The sequence below is a fragment of the Cyanistes caeruleus genome, chromosome 1 (genome assembly GCF_971803275.1).
Source record: "Cyanistes caeruleus chromosome 1, bCyaCae1.hap1.1, whole genome shotgun sequence".
NCBI classification, from domain to species: Eukaryota; Metazoa; Chordata; class Aves; order Passeriformes; family Paridae; genus Cyanistes; species Cyanistes caeruleus.
This window is the reverse complement of record NC_141701.1, coordinates 50,473,038-50,498,162: the sequence shown is the minus strand read 5'-3', so window position 1 is coordinate 50,498,162 and position 25,125 is coordinate 50,473,038. Positions and strand designations below refer to the sequence as shown.

At 38.0% G+C, this 25,125-nt stretch overlaps 1 protein-coding gene and 1 long non-coding RNA gene across 3 annotated transcripts in view; one reads left to right on the top strand and one right to left on the bottom strand.

The window, feature by feature from the left end:
• ARHGAP28 (Rho GTPase activating protein 28) overlaps window positions 1-3,110 on the bottom strand; it is a 77,138-nt gene extending 74,028 nt beyond the window's left edge. The window contains exon 1 of one of the 2 annotated variants that reach the window (XM_023919947.2): window positions 2,751-3,110. In XM_023919947.2, coding sequence (XP_023775715.2) covers window positions 2,751-2,881 — 131 coding nt within the window. In that variant the 5' untranslated portion in view covers window positions 2,882-3,110. The remainder of the gene's footprint in view (window positions 1-2,750) is intronic. The other variant, XM_023919949.2, reaches the window with a different exon arrangement.
• The window catches only part of LOC111924006 (uncharacterized), a 62,743-nt gene continuing 40,433 nt past the window's right edge, over window positions 2,816-25,125 (top strand). Inside the window, exon 1 of the long non-coding RNA XR_015287835.1 lies at window positions 2,816-3,113. This is a non-coding gene — a long non-coding RNA (uncharacterized LOC111924006). The remainder of the gene's footprint in view (window positions 3,114-25,125) is intronic.

Here is a 25,125-nt window from a genome sequence, read left to right as displayed (position 1 = left end):
ATCCCACTCTCCTCTTCATTACTTCTAAGAATTCTCAATCCTTCACTGCACACTGATGCATCCTCCACTCAAAGCAATTAAAGCAAATTTTTTCCTGTTCTCCTTAGAGCCCACCAGCTACTATCCCCTAACTTTTGACGAGGTATAGACCCACTGGGCTTAGGAAAGGAAATACTTGCAGCTGCTACACCTCATGCAGACCCTAATGCTGGCAGTGTGTTTTAGAAATGCCAGCCTGGTTGTCCCTGTGAGAGTTGTACGTGAATATGAATCCAAGTGGTCTGATGCATCTCTTAGTGTAACCTTTCATGTACACAGGCTCCTCAGCTGTGTGTCTGGATTGTCAAGAGTGTTTAGCATTACTCATTTATTTAGGGGGCTCATGATGGTTACTTAAACCTTTCCTTCTTTTTTTTTTTTATCAGTGTCTTTTTAAATGGTGGGGAGTGGTGCAGTTAAATGCTAGCTGAGTTTGCATTAGGTTCCACTTTTTGCGAGAAAACTCTGATTATAAGATTTCCAAAGTGAAAGTTTTTGCAAGGGAAAACAGCTCGAAGACGCCTCCAAGCCTCCTCCAATAGTGGAGCCATAAAGAGTGCATCACTCTGAAGCAAGCAAAATGTTATGAGGAGAAGAAGGAAAATTAATTATCTTGATTCCTAAGCTGAGAGAGAACTGGCCAGCAGTTTATCAAATCAAAGCCTAATATCCAAGACAGATTCTATTCTCATGGATAAACATTAAGTACAGACTGTATTAGAGCTATATGTAACTTAAGCAGCTGACTTCAGAGGAAAATCAGGTTCTAGGTCCCAACTATTTTTGTTATCAAACAAGAAATGGGTGACACCTCTGCTCTTTTCATAGTTTTTTGAATCATTTTCCTGAAGAGTCAAGGAGTTAACATGCCATAGTGTGGGTAGATGCCCTGGGGATCAAGGAACACCAGACAGAGCCTATAATAAAACCTCTTGCATTAGGATGGCGGCAGAGGAAACTATATAGAAAATGCCGTCCAGGAAAGAGTTCTTAGAAGATGAAGTAGGGATTAAGCCAGAGCCTATTTTACCATTTGCTAAAACACTCAGTGCATTTGCCTTCATGGGTTTTGCATTCCACAGGACTTCATGCTGGGTTAATAAAATCCCCCTCTTGAACAGGCTTTGGAACCTCAGACAGCCACTGACTGCCCATATGGCAGAATTTGGCTACTGCTATTAGACAGCTGTGGGAAGCTGAGGACAAGAAAGGGGAGACAGCACCAAAATCTTATGAATATGTAGACACAGAGAGAGACACATAGCCATGTGCCTTGCCTCATGGCAGGAGCTTCCAAAATATGTTCCTCATCAAAATGTCAGGGACTGCTTTAGTTTTTTTCTTTCAGGAACTGCAATTGGCACTTCTGCTTTTTGTAGGTGATATGCATGTGATTTATGTGTGTGATTTAAATTCTCATACACTCTGAGCTTAAGTTTCAAGTTCATTTTAAAACAATTAGCACACCCACAAGAAAAACAGCAACACACCACATTTCTGTTGCTCACAAACTTAAGTCAGATTGAGTTTAGTGCTCTTCCTAAGGAAAGAGCACAGGGAAAAAACTACATGTTTCCCTGTAACCCAATGCCAAACCACTGCTCTCTGTTTTGAGTAGCAAATGCCATTCCTACTGCGTCTTAAAGCCCAGACTCCGTTTCTTCTCTCAACATGTAATTGTGTATTTTGGTACTGCTCTCAAGCAGCAATTTACCAGAACAAAGGAGTTATCTTTATGACACAGCCAGGGAAACACACAAAGAACAGGAAGATGCAGCTAATCTAAATAATGACATTTAAAGCAAAATAGCTATTGGGCTATAAATAAACAATATAAAGTAAATATCATTATTTTTATTAAGAGAAGACACAGTTAATTCGTGGGGATAATGTCATCTGCTGTTCCTTACACTTAAGTTCTTATTTTTTCAGTCAAGCCATAATGCAAGATTTCCTACTTTCTTCAACTTTTTACAGTATGAACTTTTATATCACTTGTTTTGGACGAAACTGCAAAACTCAGATATGTATCTTTAGGAGAAAGATCAGATTTTCTAAAATAGTAAAACTGCTCAAACCGCTTGTTTTTGAACTGTGCAAATACATGCATTCCTACAAGGCAGGAAGGTAAACATACACACGACTGCATTAATTAAGACAATACTTAGTTTCCTGCAACAGAAAGGAATTTTCTTATTTAGACTAAGTCTTTAAGGATGCGGTCTCCCATTGTGTGTGTGTGGGTGTGCAAAGCAAAGCAGCAACCTCAATTTTACAGCGAAAAGCACAAGGATTGGTTCTGACCTGGTGAGTGAACGGAGAAGGAATTAAATAATCCTCTAAACCAAAGCCAGAATCAACTTTCTGAGCGCCAAGCTCAGCCAGTCCCGCCACCTCACTTTTCGGCAGTACAGTCCTAAAGGACCTGAGCAGAAGCCCGATCTTATCCACGTGCCTTTTTCCGTAGGGATTGTCTTGTTGAGTATCCTGGGCAGGAAACTGCTCAGCCGATTTACAAGACTTAAAACACGCACTCGTGTTTCCCCCCGTCCCAAGCGCAGCCCGCAGCCCTGGCCTGAATCACTTCCCCGGCGGAGACAGCGAAGTGCGGGAGCCAAGCGCCCCGGAGCGCCTCAGCCCTCAGCGCAACACCCGTCCCACAGCGCCACAGCGCCGGGCCCCGGCACCGGCCCCCGCCCCTCAGCCTTTACCTGCTGCTGGGCGAATGGCTGGGGGGGATATCCTGCACAAAGCTCTGCTCCATGCCCGGGATCCTGGCCGGGCTGTGCGGGTGGTAGGCTGTCAGCACCACGCTGCCCGAGTCCTTCATCTCCATGGTCATAGGCACATGTCGGCCCCGCCGCTGGTGACAGAGGGGGCCCAGGGCAGGGCGAGTGACCCTGTCACAAGCAGCAGCGCATGGCCCGGCTCGGCGGGGCTGTCAGCGGAGCTGTGGCACCGACACACGGCTCCTCTCCCTGTCAGCGAAGCTCGATTAGCATATATTCAAAAACACCGCCCACAAAACAACCCACGGGGAAGTTACTACGTTCCTAGGAAACGAGAAACCAGAGGTAATCCTGCAGCCCTTCCTCCCCGAACACTTCTTCCCCAAATAGTTCTCTACTTCTTTTTTTGGTTTTTTTTTTGTTTATTTTATTTTATTTTATTTTATTTTATTTTATTTTATTTTATTTTATTTTATTTTATTTTATTTTATTTTATTTTATTTTATTTTATTTTATTTTATTTTATTTTATTTTATTTTATTTTATTTTATTTTATTTTATTTTATTTTATTTTATTTTATTTTATTTTATTTTACTTTATTTTATTTTACTTTATTTTATTTTACTTTATTTTATTTTACTTTATTTTATTTTACTTTATTTTATTTTACTTTATTTTATTTTACTTTATTTTATTTTACTTTATTTTATTTTACTTTATTTTATTTTACTTTATTTTATTTTACTTTATTTTATTTTACTTTATTTTATTTTATTTTATTTTATTTTTTATTCTGGGTGGACTTTTTTTTTTTTTCTTTTGTTTTGTTTTTGTTTGGTTGGGGTTTTTTGTTGTTGTTGTTTTATTTTTGTTTCCTTTTAACAGCAAATTTGTACTCCTCCTCCTACTCTTGAATTAGTCCTGTCTAAGTGAAACGATCTGCTGGTTGTACTCAAACACAACTCATGGTTTGGTGGGGCAGGGAGTCTTACAAGGGATGCAGAAACCGAGAGGGCTCTGCTCCGTTGAAATCACCAAGCGGCGGGAGCTGTGATTTCCTTACATGCCGGATCATATCTGTGGCAGGGAACTGCACTTTCTGTCTCCTGAAAACAGATTAAGCTTTCATTTTGCCTGATGTGGCTGTGTACATTATTAGAAAGGCACTGGAAAATGGGTGAATTATTTTTACAACAGTGTGTGTTCATTTGGAGCAATCCTGTAAATAAATACACACCAAGATGCTTGATATTTTTTCATGATTTAACTTGATCTCTGTACATTAACTAAGTGCTTTTCACTCAAAAAGAGACAATCAAGAAAAAAAATTAGAGTCCGATTCTGGAATAATACTCAGATAAAACTCTGTAGGAAAAAGTAAGAACATTTGCCCATCCCTTTATTTTCCTCTCCCACTTCTTCAGTGTTTGGGTTTTGGTTTTTTTTTTTTTAAGAAAAGTTTCTGATATGTCCCAAATTCCTGAAGACTACTGTCCTGCCTAAGAAATCAAGTGAAGGATGTCCCTAATTTTACTCATTGGGCCACAGGTTTCTGAGCACCTTGTGAGCACAGGTGTGAAAGACCAGCCTCCCTGCACCTTGGTCACAGCTGCCAGCTGCATCCTGAGCACAGGTTCTCTACAAAATGCTTGTTGGTCTTTTCTTTTGCATCTCCCTGGAGTGAGGGTGCTCTCTCCAGCACTGCTATACAGTGCTATATTACACTGTCAGTCTCTCCAGCTGGTGAAACAGCTCAGGTTTTGAATCATAAAATGATCTTCTCACCTCCACCTTCCCCCTGAACTGGGTATCCTACCTGGAGGGACACAGTGGTTTCGGTCAAACACCTTGCTGCGACTCATGTAGGCAGTGCCCAAGTTAATTTTAAATTAGCCAGCATAGGACACTGATAAAGGTACACTTGGCAGTACTTCTTGCCAGACTCACCCAGGAAGCATAAATATTTGAACGTACTGAGCCTCTGAGCCTGCTCTGCCATGCTGTTAAGATATCCTGGATTAAGTGTTTTAAGGCCAGGTTGCCCAGGATAAAATCACAGCTGCTTTCATGGCAGCATGGAGGCATTCTGGGAGACTGTACAGCCACATAGAGATGATAGAAATGGAGGAGAAGGCTCTGAGCTATCTCTGGAAGCACCACTTACTGCCCATGGCACCATATGCCATGGTGCCACCAGTGATGGCTGGGGTGAATGCAATGACCAGTGTTCTGTGATTACTGGGGTATTCAGTCCTGTCCTGGCTTTACATTTTCCCTCCTGGACCAGAAGGTGAGAAATCCCCATTTCTGATGAGGGGGACTAAATGGTAAATAGAAATTTATATTTTGCACAAATGGAAATAGATATTTTGAATATCAAAATCGTATCAAACAGGATCAGAGAGCAAAGATTTGATAAATATATGTTATAAAATATTTGCTGACACCCTTTAAGGATGTTCTTCACAATTTACTTCAAAAAATTAAACACCTGAAAAAGACACATAGTGGAAGGAACCAAACTGTCAGAAAGGGAGGGGGTGTCCTTTAGGAGATCAGAGTGCTGACAAAATATTGGCTTTACTCCAGGAAACCCTTTTTTCTCTCCTTTCTATCACAACGCTAGTCTTCTTGCAGTACCATCAGCCAAAAAGTGATGATTATGTGCTTTAAACTATGTGTAGATAAGCCCATAGTAGAAATCTAATACAGTTTTAGTATTATTTTTATTTTCTCTTTCCATAATAAAAACCCTCAAACACTGAAATGACTTAGAAAGCATACAGATACCATCTCAATAAAAAATACATATAAATAAAGGAGGCCTGCACTTATTAAATGGGATTTTCTTTCGAAGAAAAATAAACATGGAAGATTTTATTTGGAGATTTATAAAGTGCTGATGCACAAATTGGAGGCTTATATGGAAATGGCAGACTATTTGGCACTAGTACAAATAGATATTTTGAAAACTGATCAGCCAAAAGACATATATCAAAAAGAGAGCTAAAAATGTTTATATGCGTAATGGCTCTTAGGGTTAGATATCTGCATATTATTGAAACCTCAAAAATATGCTAAATCAATTAGACACACACATCAGCCTTTAAAAGGACTTTTAATTAGGCTAGTGATACAGGCATAAGAAAAGTGTATGAGACAACATGAGCTAGACTCTTCTTCAATTCTATCTGTGCAATTCTGTTCCCAATGGAGAAGTTACTTTCCTGGTTTATAAGGAAGCAAGTAGGGAAGTATTTTAATCCAACATGTTTGTGTTTCTGCAAGATTCCCTTGAATACTAGATTGTGGAATACTCAGGACTCTGACAGTTCTAATTGTTTTTTCTGATAGTTAATAGCTTCCCAGACCTTTTAAATAATATGGAAATGCCATTTTAGTGAGAAAAAAATATTGTGAGGATACTTTTGGTGGCAAGCAGTAAAGCGAAGGTGTGGCAAGAGAAGAGTCTGTGGGGAGTCTGTGGCCCATGACCCCATGAACAACTGTCTTGGGTTTTGTAGGCAAGGGTCTTCTGCCTTCAAATTTTATGTCGTGATTGTGTCAAGGGGAATGCTTTGCACTTTCACACATTTGGCAAAATAATTAATAAAAAATAATTGTATAAGGATTAGTGAGCCTGAATTTGCAGAACTAGAAGTGAGAAATCTTTACTGACCTGTTACTTCAGAAATGTAAATTAGTGGCTTTATATTGTACAATCAAACTTTCAGCTCGTCTGTTGAAGAATATCCGTGAGAGCCATATACAGGAAATATAAACACACAGAAAGTCACTAGTTCAAGTTTACTGAAATGAAAAAGAAACTGTCATTTTTTATTAATACCAATTTTGTATTTACATTGAATTAATTAATCACCATTTTGGTGGCAAGATGATGGACAACATTTGCATAGCCCATTTAATGTTTATTGCTTGGAAAGGAACTATAATGTTTTCAACAGATTTTAAGCAGCCTTTTCTGGTCAAGTTCAAGGGGGTGTTGTTACTTAAAGGAATGTGATTTGTCAGCTAGGGGTTCTTGTCCTGACATGGTGGGAGCTTTCACCATTATATAATAAGAGTAGATCCACAGAGCCCTGGAAAATGGAAGATTCCCTCTTTGAAAATAAAAATCTCCGAGTATTGAATTTCAATACCCGTTTCCAGCTTAAATTACCCAGGACAAAGTTAGACAAAATTAGCAAAACTCTGAAGTTAATTTTGGACCGGTTTAATTTCAGCTTGGGTTAGATTAAGTTTTATAAGGAAGCTGTGTAAAGTACAGCATTTTTCACTGATTAAATCAATGGAAAATGAGTGTAGTAATACATAGAAAAATATCATCCTAGCACTGTATCCACATTTCTGCATCCTTCTTGTGATAAATTTTGTATCTGTCTGTGTGAAAGTAACCAGAATTGGAACCACTGTATTTCTTTTTTTTTTTTTTTTTTTGAGGGTAGTGGGGCAAGGGGAAGGCAAAGGGTATCTCTTCTCTCTAGTTTTTCATTTGGATGGAAAGACTTTTCAGGGGTGAGGAGCAGGAAGCCTCACCACACCAAAGAGTTGGTGTCAGCAAAAAGCTCCTGGACAGTCTGAGAACAAGCAGTGACACAACGCTGCATAAAAGCCATGAACAGTGGTGTGTGCTTCTTCTAGTGCTCAGTACCAACTCACACAGTCTGAGAAGGGGCTAACTTTGTGTCAGGAGAATTTTTACTGTGTCTTGAGGTCTGTTTCCTTTCAGATAATTTTATCTGTCATGGAAGATTGTTTAAAATCTTGGTTTAGCCTCTGAACCTTATATTCCGGTGATGCTAGAAGGATTAGAGTCCTTTTTTCTACCATAAAGGAGAGATGTTAGTGTGCCTTGTTGTGGGCATCTGGGAGTGTGAGGGCATGGGTGAGAGCTGCTGCTTTTATAACACTGAAAAAGTCATAATCAAAAAGTAAAACAATTAGAGAAAAATCTTTGTTATTCTGCTTTGTCTTTTTAAACTGAGAACAGAAACAACAGAGAAAACTGTTCCTTGTCCTTTAAAAGCAGGTTAGTTAACAAGGCTATTTAAAAAAAGAGAATAGAAATCAGGTATGGTGGCAACTGGTGGTTTTGCAAAGGTTTGTAATTAAAGTATGAAACAAAACATTCATCTTTGTTAAATATAGCCTCACATTTTTCAGTTCTAGACTCAATTTAAATATATATCACATTTTGGTGAATTTTAACATGATCTTCTTTTTTTTATTGATTTACTATGGATTCTTTTTTCCTTAAAAATGTACTAAAGAATAGGAAAAAAATTCTTTAGGCAACTTTGTGTACTTTCTTAATTTCTTAACAATGACCCTCATTTATTTTATAGGAGTTCAAAAGTTGTTTCTCCTTAGCCCAGATGAAACTACCCATATATTATTCCCATGTTAATTATGTTCAGAAAAGGAAACTTCCTTAATCTCTCTGCCACAATAGGGCTTTCTGGAGGTTTACTTTGAGAAAAAGCTCATATCCTTTCATTCATCCATGAGGTTTATGCTCTTTCATGACATGTTGATCTAACCACTTCAGCTGGGACAGCTGACATCCACAGCTGAATGCTGTGGTCTGTTGGTTTGTTTTTTGTTTTTTTTTTGTTCTGAGGCAGTAAGTTAAAATTACATGAAGGAGTGGTAATGTGGTTAAGCTAAGAAAAGTAGCACTGGGAGAGGCTGGTTGCTTCTTTGAAATTTTCCTCTAAGCACAAGCTGAAAATGTGAATTGGTTTCTGCAGCATGGAAGGGGAAAAATGATCATGGATATACAGGAATGAGCATTTTCAGTGTATGTGTCTATGTCCTGATACCTCTGAAAGAGCAGAATTGGATTAAGTAACTGAATTTGGTACAGCGAAACTGAGTCCTCATAATCAGATTATACTTATTTTTAAATCTTTATAGATTACACATCATACAAATAGGTTAGTAATGAAAAATGAAATAGGAAGATAGGTTTTTGTATAAAAAGCCAGCCAGCCAGAGATTTATAACTTTATTCTTTTAAAAAGTACTGTTTTCCAGAGGTCAGTCAAACTCCTGAGAAGCTGTGTGTATATGTGTGTATATGTATTTGTTTAGGATATGTGTATATATTCACATTACACCTCCCCACCCTCTGCCTTTAACCACCATTTTAACATTTAGGAAAGGAATACTTTTTAAAAAAAAAAAAACAAACAAAAAAACCCCTAAAAAGGACAAATGCAATTTCTGAGGTTATTACTGATTTGTGAATCTACCTTTGCCCTTACAGCAGTACATTGGTAGTATATCTGAACACAAGAAAAAGACTGTTTCCCCTTTATTTTTACCGTCATAAATGACTTCACATTTAACATTTTTGTGAATTTTTTAACCCTGAAAATACAACATTTTCTAGGCATGGCTTTACGTAAAATACAGTGGGTATTTCTCCATAACCCTGCCAATGGTTTTTCCATTTTGCCATTTCATAACTGAGCCTGTTTCCCAGGAAGTAGCAGTAGACCTCAGCTCTGCTGGTGGATTTAAAAGCTGTACTGAGCTTTATATTGACCAGAGGACTGCTCTGTTAATTAAACTGTTCTCTGAGCTGTGTTCTGAGGGATATGTGTGAAACTTGACGAGGCAAGGTAGAAAGGTGTTAACAGGAACCGCTAATGTCCATCAGGCACGTAGCCAGACATGTCAATATCAGCTATCTTGTTCTGATTGCTTTCCTTTTTTAAAATCAAGAGCTGCAGTTTTTTAAATTACGGACTCTAATAGCGCCTTTAACTGGATTTTCCACATCTACATCCAGGGGGTGAAACCTCAAATTCTCCTTCCCATCTAGAGAAGAGGAGTGTATTTCAAAAAGGCATAACTTGCATCTTCATCCTGCTTTCACATTCTTTGGCTTCATGACTTGAATTCCTGAAGTTACTAAATTTACTATTGGCTTTGCTAGGCAAAAGTGAAGAAAGTACTCTTCTTATCTGCTAATTTCTTCACAGTACTGCCATATCACCACGGAAATAGTTATTAAGGTTGTCAGAGGAAATCTTATTCTTGTATTGGTCATGCAGGTGTGATGTCTCAGAACTTCCCTGCAATACCTGTGTTAGGTAACTGACTGCAGAATGAAGTGAGTTGGATTCAAAAAGGATTTTGCTTTTTTGCTGGAGACATTTTTATAAGTTACTAACTTTAAGTTTAGATCTGCTGCAAAAGTAAATTGATGCATGTTGATTTACAACTGTTCTTTCAGTAAGAGGAAGCACAAATAAACCAAATTAAAATCTCTATAAGTAAATTTAATGTTATAATTCACTTGAAAGTTACAAATTTAAACCCTAATTGTATAATTTATGAACAGTAGGAAGAGGTTGTTTTCAAATTTAAAATAAAACAGACTAAATATATCTAAATAAATTTAATATGCAGCAGAAAAGCACTGATGGCACCATTATTAATCTAAATATATTTTAATTTTGAAATCATATTATCAAAGGTATGCATTCATTTTATAGCATTACTAACTTAAAGATACCTGTGGGAAATTTATGTTTCATAAATCCCTGTATGAACACCCTGTGTTTTAGGAATAAAGACATTGAAATATCAACTGGCAGGAAAGAAGACTGACCTAGTGGAGCAGGGAGCTTTTCACAAGAGCTCAGGGAAAAAAAAAGAGGGTGTAATTTTGGAAAAGAGGGCAGACGACTCAGGAAATGTTTAAGGATGTCATTAGGTCATGAAGAAAGAAAATTAGAGGCAAAATCTCTGTTAGAACTGAATCTGACCACTTATGTAAAGTGTTTAAAAACCACTTTTTATAAAGTGTATAACACTTTATAAAAAGTGTTTTAATAAATAAATAAATAAATAAATAGTTCCCAAAGATGAGGGAAAAGCTGAGGTACTTAATGCTTTCTTTGTCTCACTGTTCTACAATGAGACTGGTTATTCTCAGGGCCTCCTGAGCTGGCAGACAGGGATGGGGAGCTGAATGGACCTCCTGAAATCCAGGTTAGTGATCTGCTGTGCCACTTGGATGCTCACAGATCTATGGGAGCAGGTGGGATTCATCCTAGGGTTGTGGAAAAGCTTGCTAAACTTCTTTCCATCATTTATCATCAGTCCTGGCTAAATCTGGAGGTCCTGGATGACTGAAAGTTGGCCAGTATGACATCCATACACAAGAAGGGCTGGAAGGAGTTTTCAAACTTCCAAATAAACTTTCCAACCCCAAGTGTGGCCAGGATGAAACATATTATGGCTAAAGTCCACTCTCTTGTAGCCCTATAAACAGCGTAGTAGAATAAGTAGTAGAGCGAACCTCACCAACAAACTTTGTTATGTTTTTGCTTTTATATTGAACCTGTTTTTATTGATAACTTTTCCAATGATTCTTTAAGTGCTCTTAAAACACTCATTCATGACACAACTATTTGAAAGTTGTTTGTAGCCAAGTGGGGATCAGCTTCTTGTCCCAGGCAGCTAGGGAAAGGACAAGGGGGCATAGCCTTTAGTTGTGTCAGGGGAGGTTTAGGCTGGACATTAGGAAGAAATTCTTCACAGAAAGGGTGATTAGACTTTGGAATGGACTGCCCAGGGAGGTGGTGGGGCACTGTCCACAGGAGTGTAAAAGACTGCACTCAGTGCATTGGCCCAGTTGACACGGTGGTGTTTGGTGATAGGTTGGACATGATGATCTCAGAGGTCTTTTCCAGCCTTATTGAGTCTGTGATCCTGTGATGCTGTAATTGTGTTTTGCAGGAAAATGCTGGGTGCCAGACATAACTATAGAGGGAACTGCCTGACTCACAGTCCTGTGTCCTAATCACATGTGAGGTTGCAGCCTAATTAATCAACAGTTTGGGAAGTACTTTTGTAAAGGAATGGGTAAAAAGATAATACATTTAATCAGCCACAGAAACAGAGCCACAACAGGAGATAGGGAGAGTGTACCATGTGAGCTACAGAAATGCACATCTCCCCTGGAAATGGCTAGTTAGAGATTTATTCTCTGCAGGGGATGTGTGCCAATCTTGGTGGGGTATCTAGGGAGACTAGAGGGCTTTCCACCTGATGGTTATTTAGTCATACAGATTAGCCCTAAGTGGAAATGCATACATGAAGACGACTTCGCTAAATATGTCAACAGTCGTGTTTCTAGGCTACTTTTATGTCACATTTTATGAACATTGTGAACTTAAATATGTTTTAGAAGCAATAGAAATCATTTTTGTCACTGCTGCAAGGAGTTGGTTGCATCACCATAGTGAGCTAAATGAGTTATCATAATCAGGGGGGTAACAAAAATTTTGCAATACCAAGGATGTGGGAATTACTGGCTCAGGAGATTGCAAACAACATTTTAGATTTTTTTTTGCTTAACAAGGTCAGGCATGAGCTTTTCCCTTAGTGATACTCGCACAAGGAATTTTGTTTCACAGTTGTAAGTTTTATCAGAGTTTAAGGACATGGAAATTTCCCATTAAATTTTGTTGTTGTACATTGTTCATGGAAAAATAAGTATTCCCAGGGTTATTGTGTCAATTTTGTTAGTGTAAATTGCTAGCCTTCTCAACACAACAGAAAAAAATTGCAGTTATTCCAAAGGCATTTCTGCTAGAGGAAAAAAAATAGCATGTAGCCATTATTTATTTGTTTCATTTGTTATTTTTTTATTCACATGTTTTTTATCTGTGGCCTCAGTGGGCTACAATCCATGGTATGCAACCCTACAAAACAAAACAAAGTCCCACCAGGGATGAAATAGATACATTTTCTCCAGATTAATTTAATAGATGAATATTTCACACAATAAGGGAGCCAAGACTGCAGATGACTTGTTTTTGGTTTGGAACTTCAGGGAACAGATGGGAAAGTGGCAGTATTAATGTACCTTAATGGATCCACAGGACCGCGTTTATTATTTGGCTGCAGTTCAGAATTAATTTATTTTTTTTTTTTTTTTTTTTTTTTTTCCTATAGCTGTGCTCTGCTGAATCACTTCAGAATCTTTTCAGAATCTTTTCCCCTTCATTCTTCTACTGTACTTTCCTGCTCTTTCGATCCTACCTTTGTTGTCGTGGTTACAGGTTTTTCCAAAGTGAGTACCACATGGGGACATGCTGAAGGGAATAGACAGAAAAGTGCCCTCTTGGCCCCTGCTTCAGGAGCTGGGGGTACTCAGGAGTATGAGAAGAGCCTGCAGGGCTCAGCTCATGTGCTCTTCCTAACCAGCATCTCCTATTGCTGCTGTTGGAGACAGAGGATTGAGGCAGATGGACCACAGAATTGACCTTCTGACCTTACAGGGAGTTTCTTGTGGTCCTCAGTTCATAGAACGAGTTTTTATTAACTCTTATTTACTTGTTATTTAAAGTACTCGTACTATTTACTCTTGTCTGCTGGCAGTCCACATGGTGCACAGTAAGGCTTGGCTTACTTTTAAACACAGCATCAAAAGTCTCTGGGCTGCTACTAAGAATGCTCTCTTTTTGTGTAGGTCTTCTGCATGTTATTTGCAGCATAGCTTTCTTCTACTTCTTGCAAACAGCAGTTTTGTTATTTCTCTCCAGCTGTTTTGCTCTCTGACGTTTCATTATCTCCTACCTTCTACTGAACTGGAAAACAAGACAAAAAAATGAGGTAAAACTTTGAAAGGAAGAGAGAAACTCATAATTTATTAAATATAGATCAGTGTGAATCCAAAAGGGACAAAGAAACATGTAAAAAAATAAAGGTACTGGTAAATTTGGAGTGTTTTGTCCTCCTCAAAGCCTCATCATTTGATGAATGAGATAGTACAAGTATTTTAATACATGAAAACACATTTCTTGTATAATCATGCTAAGCATGAATGTCTCAGCAAAGATTTAATGATTCAGGTATGTGGATAAATCTGAATTACAGCAAACACAGAGTTTTATTTAGTCATCTGAGTCTTTACTCAGCAACCTAACTGGCATGTCAAATCTGGCACTTTCTTGCATAAAAGAGATAAACAAAATGCTGAATAAACCTCATTTTCCTGGGAAATTACTAGTATTGCAACAAACAAAAAGTCTTTCACATGCAGAATGCAAGGCCACGAGTTTTCCTGGGTGATCCATTGTGCCCAAAGTGTGTCTCACTCTTTCTCAAAACAAGAGCTATAAATAGGCAGGCACTTTGTGCCATTTAATGCTGAGTATTACACATTCCAGCAACTTCAGTTTTTTGGCTGGTTATTTTTATTTTCCTTTGTTGTGACTGAGCAAGTGAGCCCAGCCTACTGAAATGCCACCCAATCCTTGAAAGAAAAATCTGGGAATAACATGAAAGGTCAAGAAAGGGCTCTACTTAGAAATATGCTTGAAACAAGGAGGAGAGAGTAAAAGTTTAGTTTAGGAAAACTAAATGAGAAGGCTGATCTGAATATAGTGAGTATTTTGTTTGAAAACAACAATCAACTTCTATCTGAAAACCTAGACTTTACATGTACAAAATAAATCCCAGTCCCTAGCGAGGAACATCAGGAGGGTTGAAAGGGTTTTTGTGGCAAGTCAGAAGGCTGCCTGAAAAGTGTTATTTCTTTTTTTATTTTTAATTTTTATTTTAATATGGCCCCCCATTGTTTCTATGCCCTGGGATCTGGCACTTTGAAAGCCAGTCGTTTCCTCTGAACACTGTTAGAAAACACCAGGAATGATACGGAACAATAATGTTCCTTAAAAAGAGTTTCAGTTCATGGGAGAATTACTGCAATACGAAGACCTGTTTATAGCACATTACAGTGACTTCCTCACCCTATTATCATTAGCAATACAGCTCTAAAACTTGCAATCACTGCCCTGCTAATGAAAAATTCCCAAATCTGCATTCATGTCAGTTTTTCTGGAGCCCTCTGTGTTAGCAGATCTTGGTGCAATTCAAAACCTTTAGAGTTCACCTGACTGCTGAAACCTGTGCTGGACCCGAGCTCTGCTGTCTACCTGGGCCTTGTGTTGCCCATTTAGGCAGCCTGGAATCTGTCTGCTTGGGAATCCCACATCCCTTGATGTCAGTCCATGACAAAAGGTTGTTCCTGTTTTAGGGAAAACCACTGGCAGAGCCATCAGCTTAATCTTAGGCACTTCATTAATGGTAGATGTATAGAAGCAGAAAAGCTGCATCATGCTGGGTTGTGAATGCAACCATGAAACTCTGTGTTTTTGGAGAGTGCACATGATGCACTGAGGGTGCACATGATGTTTTTACAGTTTATTTACCAGCTGTTTTGTCCAGCCTGGTCTGTGAGAGTATTCTAGAGGATAAACACTCAGCAAAGCTGACCTTGAGCTAACAATAAATAGAATGGATTTACTGTCACTCTTCTGAGGATTTAACAGTTTAGTAATGAATTATAGAAAACTCCTGTTCCCTGGAAACAATGTCTATGTGGGATCATAACTATTCCATAAACTGGCAGACTGTGATCCTTGTGGTCTCATATTGATGTCACTGCAGTTTTATTCTGGGCTAAACTTCTCTGACCAAAATAGAACTACTCCTTATTTATGCCACTGCAAACAATGTTAGCACAAATGGTTGATCAAAGCAACTGCTCCAGCTTGTAATGGCTGGGTTAGGACAAGCACTAACTTGTGGCTCTGAGGTTCTACACTGCTCAGGAAAAGGCTCATTTGCACAAAATTTAGTTACCCTAAACTTTTGCTGCAGTTTTGGTCCTTTGTTAGACCACCCTCCTAGCCCCTTGGGCCTCTGCTATCTCTCCAGTGATTCTTCGAGCCCCATAGAAAAGGTAGCAGATTGATTCTGTTATTTCAGCTCTTAATTTTCTCTGTCTGTTGTTTTTGTTCTTAATTTTCTCTCTGTGGTGAGTTTTGTTCAGGACAGTTGTCGTCAGACAAATAGGAAAAGGTCAGTTTGGGGATCCCCAAAGAACATCAAAGTGGTAGTGAGTATACAACAAACAATACAGGACACTGAACATGTGGACTTAAACAGAGGAAAAGGCTTGAACATGACTGCATTTCCTGTGCTGAAGCCTGCACTCTTAGTAACGGGTGTCCATGGGAGCCAATTTTTCCTTCATAACCTGGTGAAAACGGGTATTTGTGCTTGCAGCAGCTAGGAGGGCAACCATCCAAATGTGGTCTGCTCTGTAACACACACAGGGTTCTCTCTGCAGTGGCAGCAACCTTGGTGCTGCAGATCCTTTGATATATTGCCCTTTACTAATAAACCTAACTCCTATTCCCAGTGTTTGTCTCAGAACTGTATCCTCATTTAGACTGCAAAATTATTGCACTCTATGTGCTGAAAATAATTTGAAAATTAAATTCTTTATCTTAAATAGTATAATTTAAAAAATATTTTCATGATCCTGAATAGATACCAAGATCTTCCTTTGCAAGTCCTGCACCAGCCAAGAGAGATTGTCTCCATCAAATCACTCAATAAAATGACTTTCTGTCAGAGAAACCTACTCACCTCACTTTGTGGAGAGGATCAAAGGGATTTCTTACTACAAATGGTGTGCTGATTCTATTGGAATACAGTGTAGTTATGATTCATATGCGCCATTTTAAGCTGGAAGTAATCCCCTAAAGGGCTTTATAGTGTTCTGCTTCACTGTGCAACAAAGGTGCAAAAAGGGAGGAACAGCCCTCAAAATTGGTATATAGTACCCAGCTTTGGCTCTCTGACTGCTGCAAATGATGGATTTTGTGTTACTATTTTCTAGACCAGTACTACTAACATAAATTTTAGGAAAGGATTAGAATAGTAACCTAAACTAGTTATCATATTTATGAAAAAATCTCCCCAAGAGCAAAGCATGCCCTTTCACCTGGACTGTATAACTAGAAAACAGAAGAGGCAGCATAAGAAATGTTCAGCACAAGGACAGGAAAAGCCTGTCGGACTCAATATGCCTTGTATTTTCTTTCTGCCCTTGTTTATCTGAAATTCACTTTCCTTCCTTTTTCTCTCTGCTCCTCTAACTCATTCTGGACTTGGCTTTAATTTCTAACACTTTTTCCATTAGCACTACATAAAGTCTTGGCATAAAGTAGTTGTGATGGCAACATTTCCCACTTTCTTCTAAGTTTTGAACTTGGGGAAGCTCTAATCTCCTTGTCTGTAGTTTTAATGGCCAGTGCAGACAGTGAGCACACAGCTTTTGTCTGATAGCTGTGTATGCTTTACAACTTTGCTGAGTTTTAAAATTCTTGTGCCAATTTAGATTAGCCTGAAAACTGCTCTCATAAACTTTTAGGTAACTACAGTTGCTGTGGCCATGCTTTTTGATTAGTTTGGCATGGAGATGTCACATCAGTCTTTATTTTCCCATTTAATCATTGTCAGGACAGGGGAATATTGGAAGAAATCTGTAATTTCCCCTAGTCCATTAGTTTTTAATCAACTTGGATACATCTCTCATATTGCATGAGGCAGATAATCTTGTGATAGTTGTGAAGGACGAAGTGGGTATACTGCTTCAGAAACTGTGCCTACTGGCTTATAAAAGTCCCATTCAAACTACACATGCCTCAAAAATTTCAGATTGTTTAAATCTGATACTTCAACTAGTCCCACCATATGTAATAATCTCTTTTCTTCCTTAAAAATAGCTATACGTCATTCTCTTTTGTTCTTTGAGAGACAATTTTTATTCCACTCTAGCTCTTAGTCTTTGTTCTATACCTTTTATCCAGTAATCTTTGATGTAGAGCAATGTTAAGTATCCTCTGAAAACTTAGTTCAATTAGAATTCCCTTTATCTATCATGGCAATAATATCTTCAAAGAATTCAAGTGAGTTAAGGTTGAATTCTTTTGCTTCAGTATAGTCCAAGAATTTTGAGATATTATCCCCCTAACAGAGAGGTCTTTTAAATAGCTTTCAATAAGTTCTTAAAACAGTCTTCAAAAGTTACTGGATCCCCATTTCATCCTACGTCTCCCATGTAACGTTTTTGATGATTGACCTTAAAATATGTATCTTTGTTGTTTTATACAAGGATCCCGATGTAAAATAGTGAGCCTTGTATAAAATATGAAGTCAAATATATGTTCAAAAGTTTTCATTCTCTTTCTCCTCTTATCTAATAATGATCATGGACATTGTTTTGATTAAATGAAATTATACCAGCCAATTACATGATATACCTAACAGAATATATTATTTCCTCTTTGACTTTGAAGAATGATTGTTAGTGAGGGCAGTTTGTTTTGTATTTCCTCTACAGAGAATGGAAACATAATAAAGACTTAATAATTCTATTGTATTTAGCCCCCATATAAACTTTTCATTTTTCAAAATTTCAATAAGTATGTTAATTTATGTATATTAATTTATTTTTAATATATTTAAAATATATGTTTATATATTTTTTATTTTATATATTTATGTATATTAATTTACATATATATGTATGGAACAAGAGCATTTGGATTCATATAAGGTCTTATTATCGAAAGATATTCTATCAGTTATGATGGATTAGCTTTAATGTAATTTAAAAAATATTTCCAGGGTTTGGGTTTTGGGGTTTTTTTCCCCCTTAATGTTCTGGAAGTCCCAGCTTGCCAACTCCGTTTCCACTTGCATAACCACAAGCACACCTTAAGCTTACACTGGAATAATTCAATTTTTCTTAGTAATTTCACTGGTGCTTGCAAAGTACCTACTCAACACTTGTCTTTCCTGAGCTGAAGGGCTGCCTGGGCTGATTCCATTCCTGTTGCTGCCAGGTCCCTCCCATCATGTAATGAGTGACCTTTCAGTTCCTTTCCCATTGCTTACACACACACAAAGGCTCTGGGCCTCCACTAGCACTGAGCTAACCAGATGCTTTTGCAGCCCTGCAAATCATGGCTAACGAGCCCAACTTAAACAGCAGTGCCAAAGGAGAGGGAACCTTGAATCAGGAGGTTTGAACCTCTAATTTAAAGGTTTGAAGCAGCCCTGTTCCCTTCTCTGCTGTGCCAAGCTACAGACTGAATGGGCTTGCAGTGGCTTCTGTGATCAATGGTGTCAGTGGTATAAACCACATAAAAAATCATTCTGTTTAAACAGAGGGACTTTCATGGTGCTCTTGTTTACTTTAATGACACTTTCTAGGTATTTGCATGAACTAAACAAAAGTTACGAAAAATCAGGGGTATATTGACCTATATCCCTGCTTTTTTTCTGTTTTGTTTAGGTGGGATATCCTTTTTGGCAGGTTCACAAGCATGTGTCAGACAACTGTTTTACAACAAAAACATTTTGCTGCAGTCAAGGGTTGATAGAATGACTGATTGTCATTTAAGAGGCCCTTTGTTCCGATTCCTCATGTTTCCTCATGTGCTTACAATCTGAGATTCATTTCTCTCTGAAATTGAATTCATATGTTCTGGAGAAAAAAACCCATCCCCTCATTCTTGAACTATGAGGTCTTTTTCTTTCCCCCCATGATGGATTTTCATAGTCCTGTAACTGATTCTCATGGTCTGAAATGATAATTTTATAACTGCAGTGAGCACAGAAGAAGTGAAGCTCAGCCACAGGAAGCAGGTTTGGACTACCTGTGGAGAGCTGTGCTGAGACACCCGTGTCAGCTTTGAAAGAGGTGCCTTGGGCACAGAAAGCATCCCTGTTGCTGCTTCACACAGGGGACTCCCTGCACTCATCCCTCTTAACACAGACCTCAGACACAGACATTAATTAATAGCAGCCTGCTGAGGCAGTGAAATGCTATACCTATAAGAATTGCCTGCAGTCACAGGCTGAAACAGAGCCAGGAGCTCAACCCAGCCTGGAGTTCCAGTCTAGTGCCTTTTACCACTTCCTTCTCTCACATGATTATTTATGTTACTGACCTTTGGAAGAAAACAACAACCCCCAACTAGATATTTATATATGCTCATATTTAAACACAGGATTCCTGCTTTTGAAACATCTTTAAAACCTCTGCAGTCCAAAGGTCTCAGCAAAGCCCAGTCTATGTGAGGGAAAGCACATAGTGAAATTGAAATTTGAATTCTCCTAACATTCATATAGAGATATAACCAGCCTGGCAAATCCTGTTTCACCACATTATTTCCCTTTGGCACAGAATAAAGGAATCTAGGGACAGTGGCTGGGTGGCTTCTAGGAAAAGTGAAGTAGCAAAGTGTTGAGGTAACAACAATGGTTTAGCTCTGACAGGGATTTCAGAAGCATGATTTAGATTGCTCTCTAGTGCAGACTTCAACCTAAACATCCTTGGGAGGAGAACATTTCCAGTGCTGAACAGTGGTCTCAGCTGCCTCAGTTTCAAATAAGCATATGGTGGACAAAGTATCTATTTAATTTGTGGAAGTAAAAACTCTACCACTTGGTTGTCCTCTTCCCACAAGTCTATAAAATGTTGCATTTGTTGACTTTTTTTGCTAAAGATTGAATTTTTAACTCACTTCTACTGATTGCAGAGCCCATCTGGATATCAAAGTGTGTGAAGTGGTTCAACCAGACTCTGCCATCAGGGCAGGTCCCCAGCTCTCTGTGGAGAGCATGCTGTCCCCCTCTGCTGAGCAAATGCTACCTGAGCCCAGTCCTAGACCACCAGCCTCCACCACCAAATACACCATTTTGGCTTGGAGAGGGCACCACAGATGCAATGAACAAATACAGCATAGCAGTCCCTCAGTTTCTAGATAACCTTGGGGTCATTAGGAGTCACTGTAATTCAAAGCAATCCTTATGTCCTCCTAGAAAGTGAAACTGCTGTAAAAGCAGAAGAGTGACATATAAGTGCTCTAATTAAAAATAGGCAAGGATAAGGATGACTCATCTCCTTAGGTTTTCAGAGCTAATTTATCTAGAAGTATCATTTCATCATATCAGTGGGATGTACTGCCCTTTTACAGTGGAATCTATCATAAATTAATCTGGAAAAAAGTCAACTAAATCTGAAATTAGGGGACTGTTTGAGTTACCTGCCTCCAAAAAGCTTTCTAAAGGAATTCCTTACATGTCTGCTTTATCAGTTAGCATGCAACATGAACTGATACAGGAACATATGTAAGATACTAATATTGCACCTTGAGGTTCCTGCATTCTAATGAATGGTAAGGTAATTTGGAAAGAAAAAGAGGTTTTTCTTATATTTTAAAGAAGTCTAAATGCACTGATGATCTTTGTGTTCATACACAGACAGCAAAGTCAAAACACAGCTGTGAGGTCTAATTTTAGGTCCCCCTAACCTTGATCATGTTCTTTTAATAATCCTCCTATTTGTGAATTCAAAGATTCGAGGAGGGTGTAACCTTGATGGTTTTAACCAGTCCTTGAAACCAGTATTCACAATGTATCATCTGATTTTGGAAACAATATTATCAGATTGCACTGGTAGATAGTGGCTTGACCATAGGATGACCTGGAAGCTGAAATGCCATTTTAAATATAAACAACAGAGAGGGTTCCAGTGAAAGAATGTTTCAGTTGTAAGAGATGTGCAAGGAGTCTAATATCATATTCCTGTGTCAATCATAATATAGACAATGAACAGAAATAAAAGTCCTTCACTCTTTAAATCTTCCACCAAACTACCTCTCGTAACAACTCTGAAGAGGAACTTTGTTAGGGTTTTCTGGTAAATAAATGGGGAATTACTGAAAAGTCCTGAAATGAACCTTATTCTTGAATATTCCTCCTTTTTGTTTTCAGCATTCCGGGCTGAATCTTAGCAAACGAAAGCTTTTATACACTTCAGAGCCCTGCTGATTTTGCAAAGCTGAAGAATTTACTACTTCCAAATATATTGTTAACTTGAAAACTTCTAACATGATAGTTGATGTTCAGTAAACAGAAAAAGTACGTAAACAATGACTATTAATGTAATTTTATTCAGTTGGAGAAAGCTGTGATCTGTAAAAGGACCAAAATAAAACAAGACTATGCATTTATTAAAACATAAAGACTAAGGGAAACTTTACTCCTTCCTGAAGTGAGAGAGAAGCTCAATGGCAGCATTGAACGAAGCCTTGCACAACTGATCTCACAGTGCCAGAAGGACAATCCCAGTGTACAGCATTTCTGCAGAAGGGAATAGAACTAAACTGAGCCTGGATGAGTTAAAAGTGTGCCCATCATATACAGTATTCTCTGTTGCTGTTAAGAATCCATTGCCTGTGTATTACTGGCAGATTTTAGGTTTGCTTGTGGTGGTGCAGATGAATGATATTCCCAGATGGCATTAAAGGAAAGTTCCAGAGTAAAATCTACTCCCTATCATTTTTCTACCTTATGACCACAACTCTGTACAGTCCCTCCCACATAACTACTCAGTAGTATTTCAAAATCAGAATGATTCCCTACATTCCTGGTTAGCATATTCAGAGGTTAAACATAAACCAGAAACCAACACTGATTATCATTAAACATTCCTGTGCCAAATACCTTGCTGAAGTAAAGTGATAAAAGTTCAGCACGTAATTCTTGTCAGGTATGGCTGATAATTTTTTTTTATGGTTCTATTAATATTCTTGGTCTACTACAGTCTCACAATTACTTTTATTTGACTATATAATTCCACTTTGTTTAGTCTTGCAAGTTATTATTTCTGCTTTGGTACAGTATCACACACCAAATACAGGCTGCAGGAGCTCATAACTCATTATTATATATTGTAATGAACTGTGTGGAGCTAAGATGGTTTTATGTGAATTGGCAAAGTGCTATGATAAATCTAACTCTAAAAGACAACTGTAGGAAATGGGCACCTTTTTATCGCAGTTTTTTCACATTTGACCTGAATGTGCACAGGGTCTGTGGGATGAACTGTAATTTGGTTTCTACATCCTACCTAGTCTTGTATTTATTAGCACAGACTGTTCCCCTCCAATTGTCAAAGATTTTTTCACTGATCATGTTCTTCAGTATGTAGGAATGCTTTTTCCTTGCTGGTCTCTTACAGGGGTTCCAGACAATCTAGAAAAAAGTTGAAAGAAATGAGCAGTTCAGAGGCCCCAGTCTGTGCATCTACAGGCCATGGAATGAACAAGCTTTCAATTGGTGCATTACTGATACAGTATTTTAAACTCTGTCATTATCAAAAAGCACTTGTTCCTGATAGTGCAAATTCATGAGGTTTTCTGAATTTAGCTGAAAACAGAGTCAGAAATAAAGTTACAAACTTAAAAACTATTAACTAAAGCCTGTGGGATACGTATGGAGATATTGAGATATGTATGGAATGATATACAATTGGTCTTACATGTTATATCTTGCTGTTTCTGGTCTTCTCCATACTACATTCATAGAGATTACAGGCTTGATGATGGGAAGGTGTATCTGTCTCTAGAACACTTACAGATTCGGTAATACTCCTCCAGAACTCAGAAGTGACATACATTATGAGGATCCATCCAAATCCCATTCCTTCTTGCACAAAATTTGATTAAAATGAAAATAGCATCAGCACATAAAGTGCTTGGCAGTACAATTGAACTCATTTTTTTCTTGTTTGGTAAGTACAGTGTTACCATAGATTCATAACACAATGGGTTCTGCATGTGCAATAAAACCCACCACCTTATCCTAGCACTTTAAGTCCAGCAAGGATTGGCAGATATAACTTCCAAGAAAGGCTGCCAAACACAGGTAGAACAACTCATGGGAAAAAAGTAATTTCTCTTTTTTTTTCCTTCAAAGGGGAGAATTCAGATAACTGGGATTGCCTTTGTTTACTGACACTGGAATAGATTTTTATACAGGCCACTTGAAATAGTAGGGGAGTAAACACTAAAAAATGCAAGCAATTGTGAAGTAAATAAAGTTAAGGAATCCACTTGAGTATCTGAAATAACTTAAAAAATTTCACTAGAGTCCCTCAAATCTGATTGTCTCCAAAAGGGGATCATTCAGATCTTGTTTAAAGATAAAAATACCCTGATAAAAACTTGACTTGGTTAGCCTTTTCTGGATTAGGTCAAAAAGACTGCAAAGGTGTGAAAGACTGGAAAATAAAAATGTTTTCATAGATAAATTTTCTTTAAAATACCCTCAAAACCTCTGATTTCCAAGGTCCTTATAAAAATAGCCAGCCAAAAAAAAATAATAAAAAAATTAATCTGTGCCTACATAGTTCTTTTACAAGCAAGAGGAAATGAATCATGGCATAACAGGAATTTTTCATCTCACCTTTCTGACCAAAATAATTCTGGTTCAAGAACTGAGCTGAAGCATTAAAAAGCAAAGATGATCTCTTCTTCCTAAGAGCTTTCTTTTTTTTTCCTACTCTTCCAACTTGAGAGACTCCCTTTATCTCCCCATAAGATAAAAAAAAATATTATCAAAATTAGAAATACTTCTTCTCCAAGGATTTTGTGTTCTTCTTCTTGATGAAGTTTTCAAGCACCAAAATGGAAGCAGAATTTCCTTGCTACAGAGAAATTCCCCAAAACACCACTGGAAAACTCTATAACTGAGCTAAAATCTTCCTTTTAAGGATTTTTGGATTCTTGCTAAACTCTCCTCTAAGTCAACCAAAACAGTCCACTCTGCTTCTAGGAGGTATTTCAGCATTGTTTCTTTCATTAACTATTTTTCCCTTAGAAGAGGGAACATTCTTGTCTACTTTGCTCTTTCCCACGTGTGTTTTGCTGCGTCTTAAGTTCCCATTAGTCTCATCAGATTTCATCATGGAGTGTGAGTAGGTTAGAATTTCTTTCTTGGAAAAATAATTTAAAAAACCCAACTTTGTAATCTGAAGTTCTTAGTTTATGCACCACTGGTACATATCTAAAGAATTTTGAGAATAGTAGCTCTAATTTTGGAAGATTTTTTGACTGCATTTAAAGAATGAAATGATGGGAAATACATTTGTCCATGGGCCAAAGCATCTTGCTTTGTTCAGGAACATACTCTTCCCTTGTTTACTTGTTCATTGCTTGCTGCAGTGTGAAAAATTAATCTTTAAGCTTTTGGACTATACAAATCACTGTTTATGGACTGACAATGTTTATTATTCTTCCCACCAAAATCCCTATTCAGAACAAGAATGAAGAAATATGTTCTGACCTCTACCGAATGAACTATAAATTTACCTAACTATTTAAATCCTGTTCTCTTTTAGCCATCAGTTTAGCCAGAATAACTTAATTCACTCATCATGCAGTGTGACATATCAGCTGCATGATGCATGAAAAAAATGCTGAAGAATTCCCTCAAGAAAAGGTGCTTTAGCTTAAAAAGTTGTTGAGTTTCTAACATAGCTACTGGGACACAAGAGGGGTAGAAGATGTGTCTCCAATACTGATTTTGTCTGAGAGGAGAAGCTATTAGGCAGTTGTTAGACACCAGCCTCTTCCTGTGATGCAGACTTGGCTTTTCCACAAA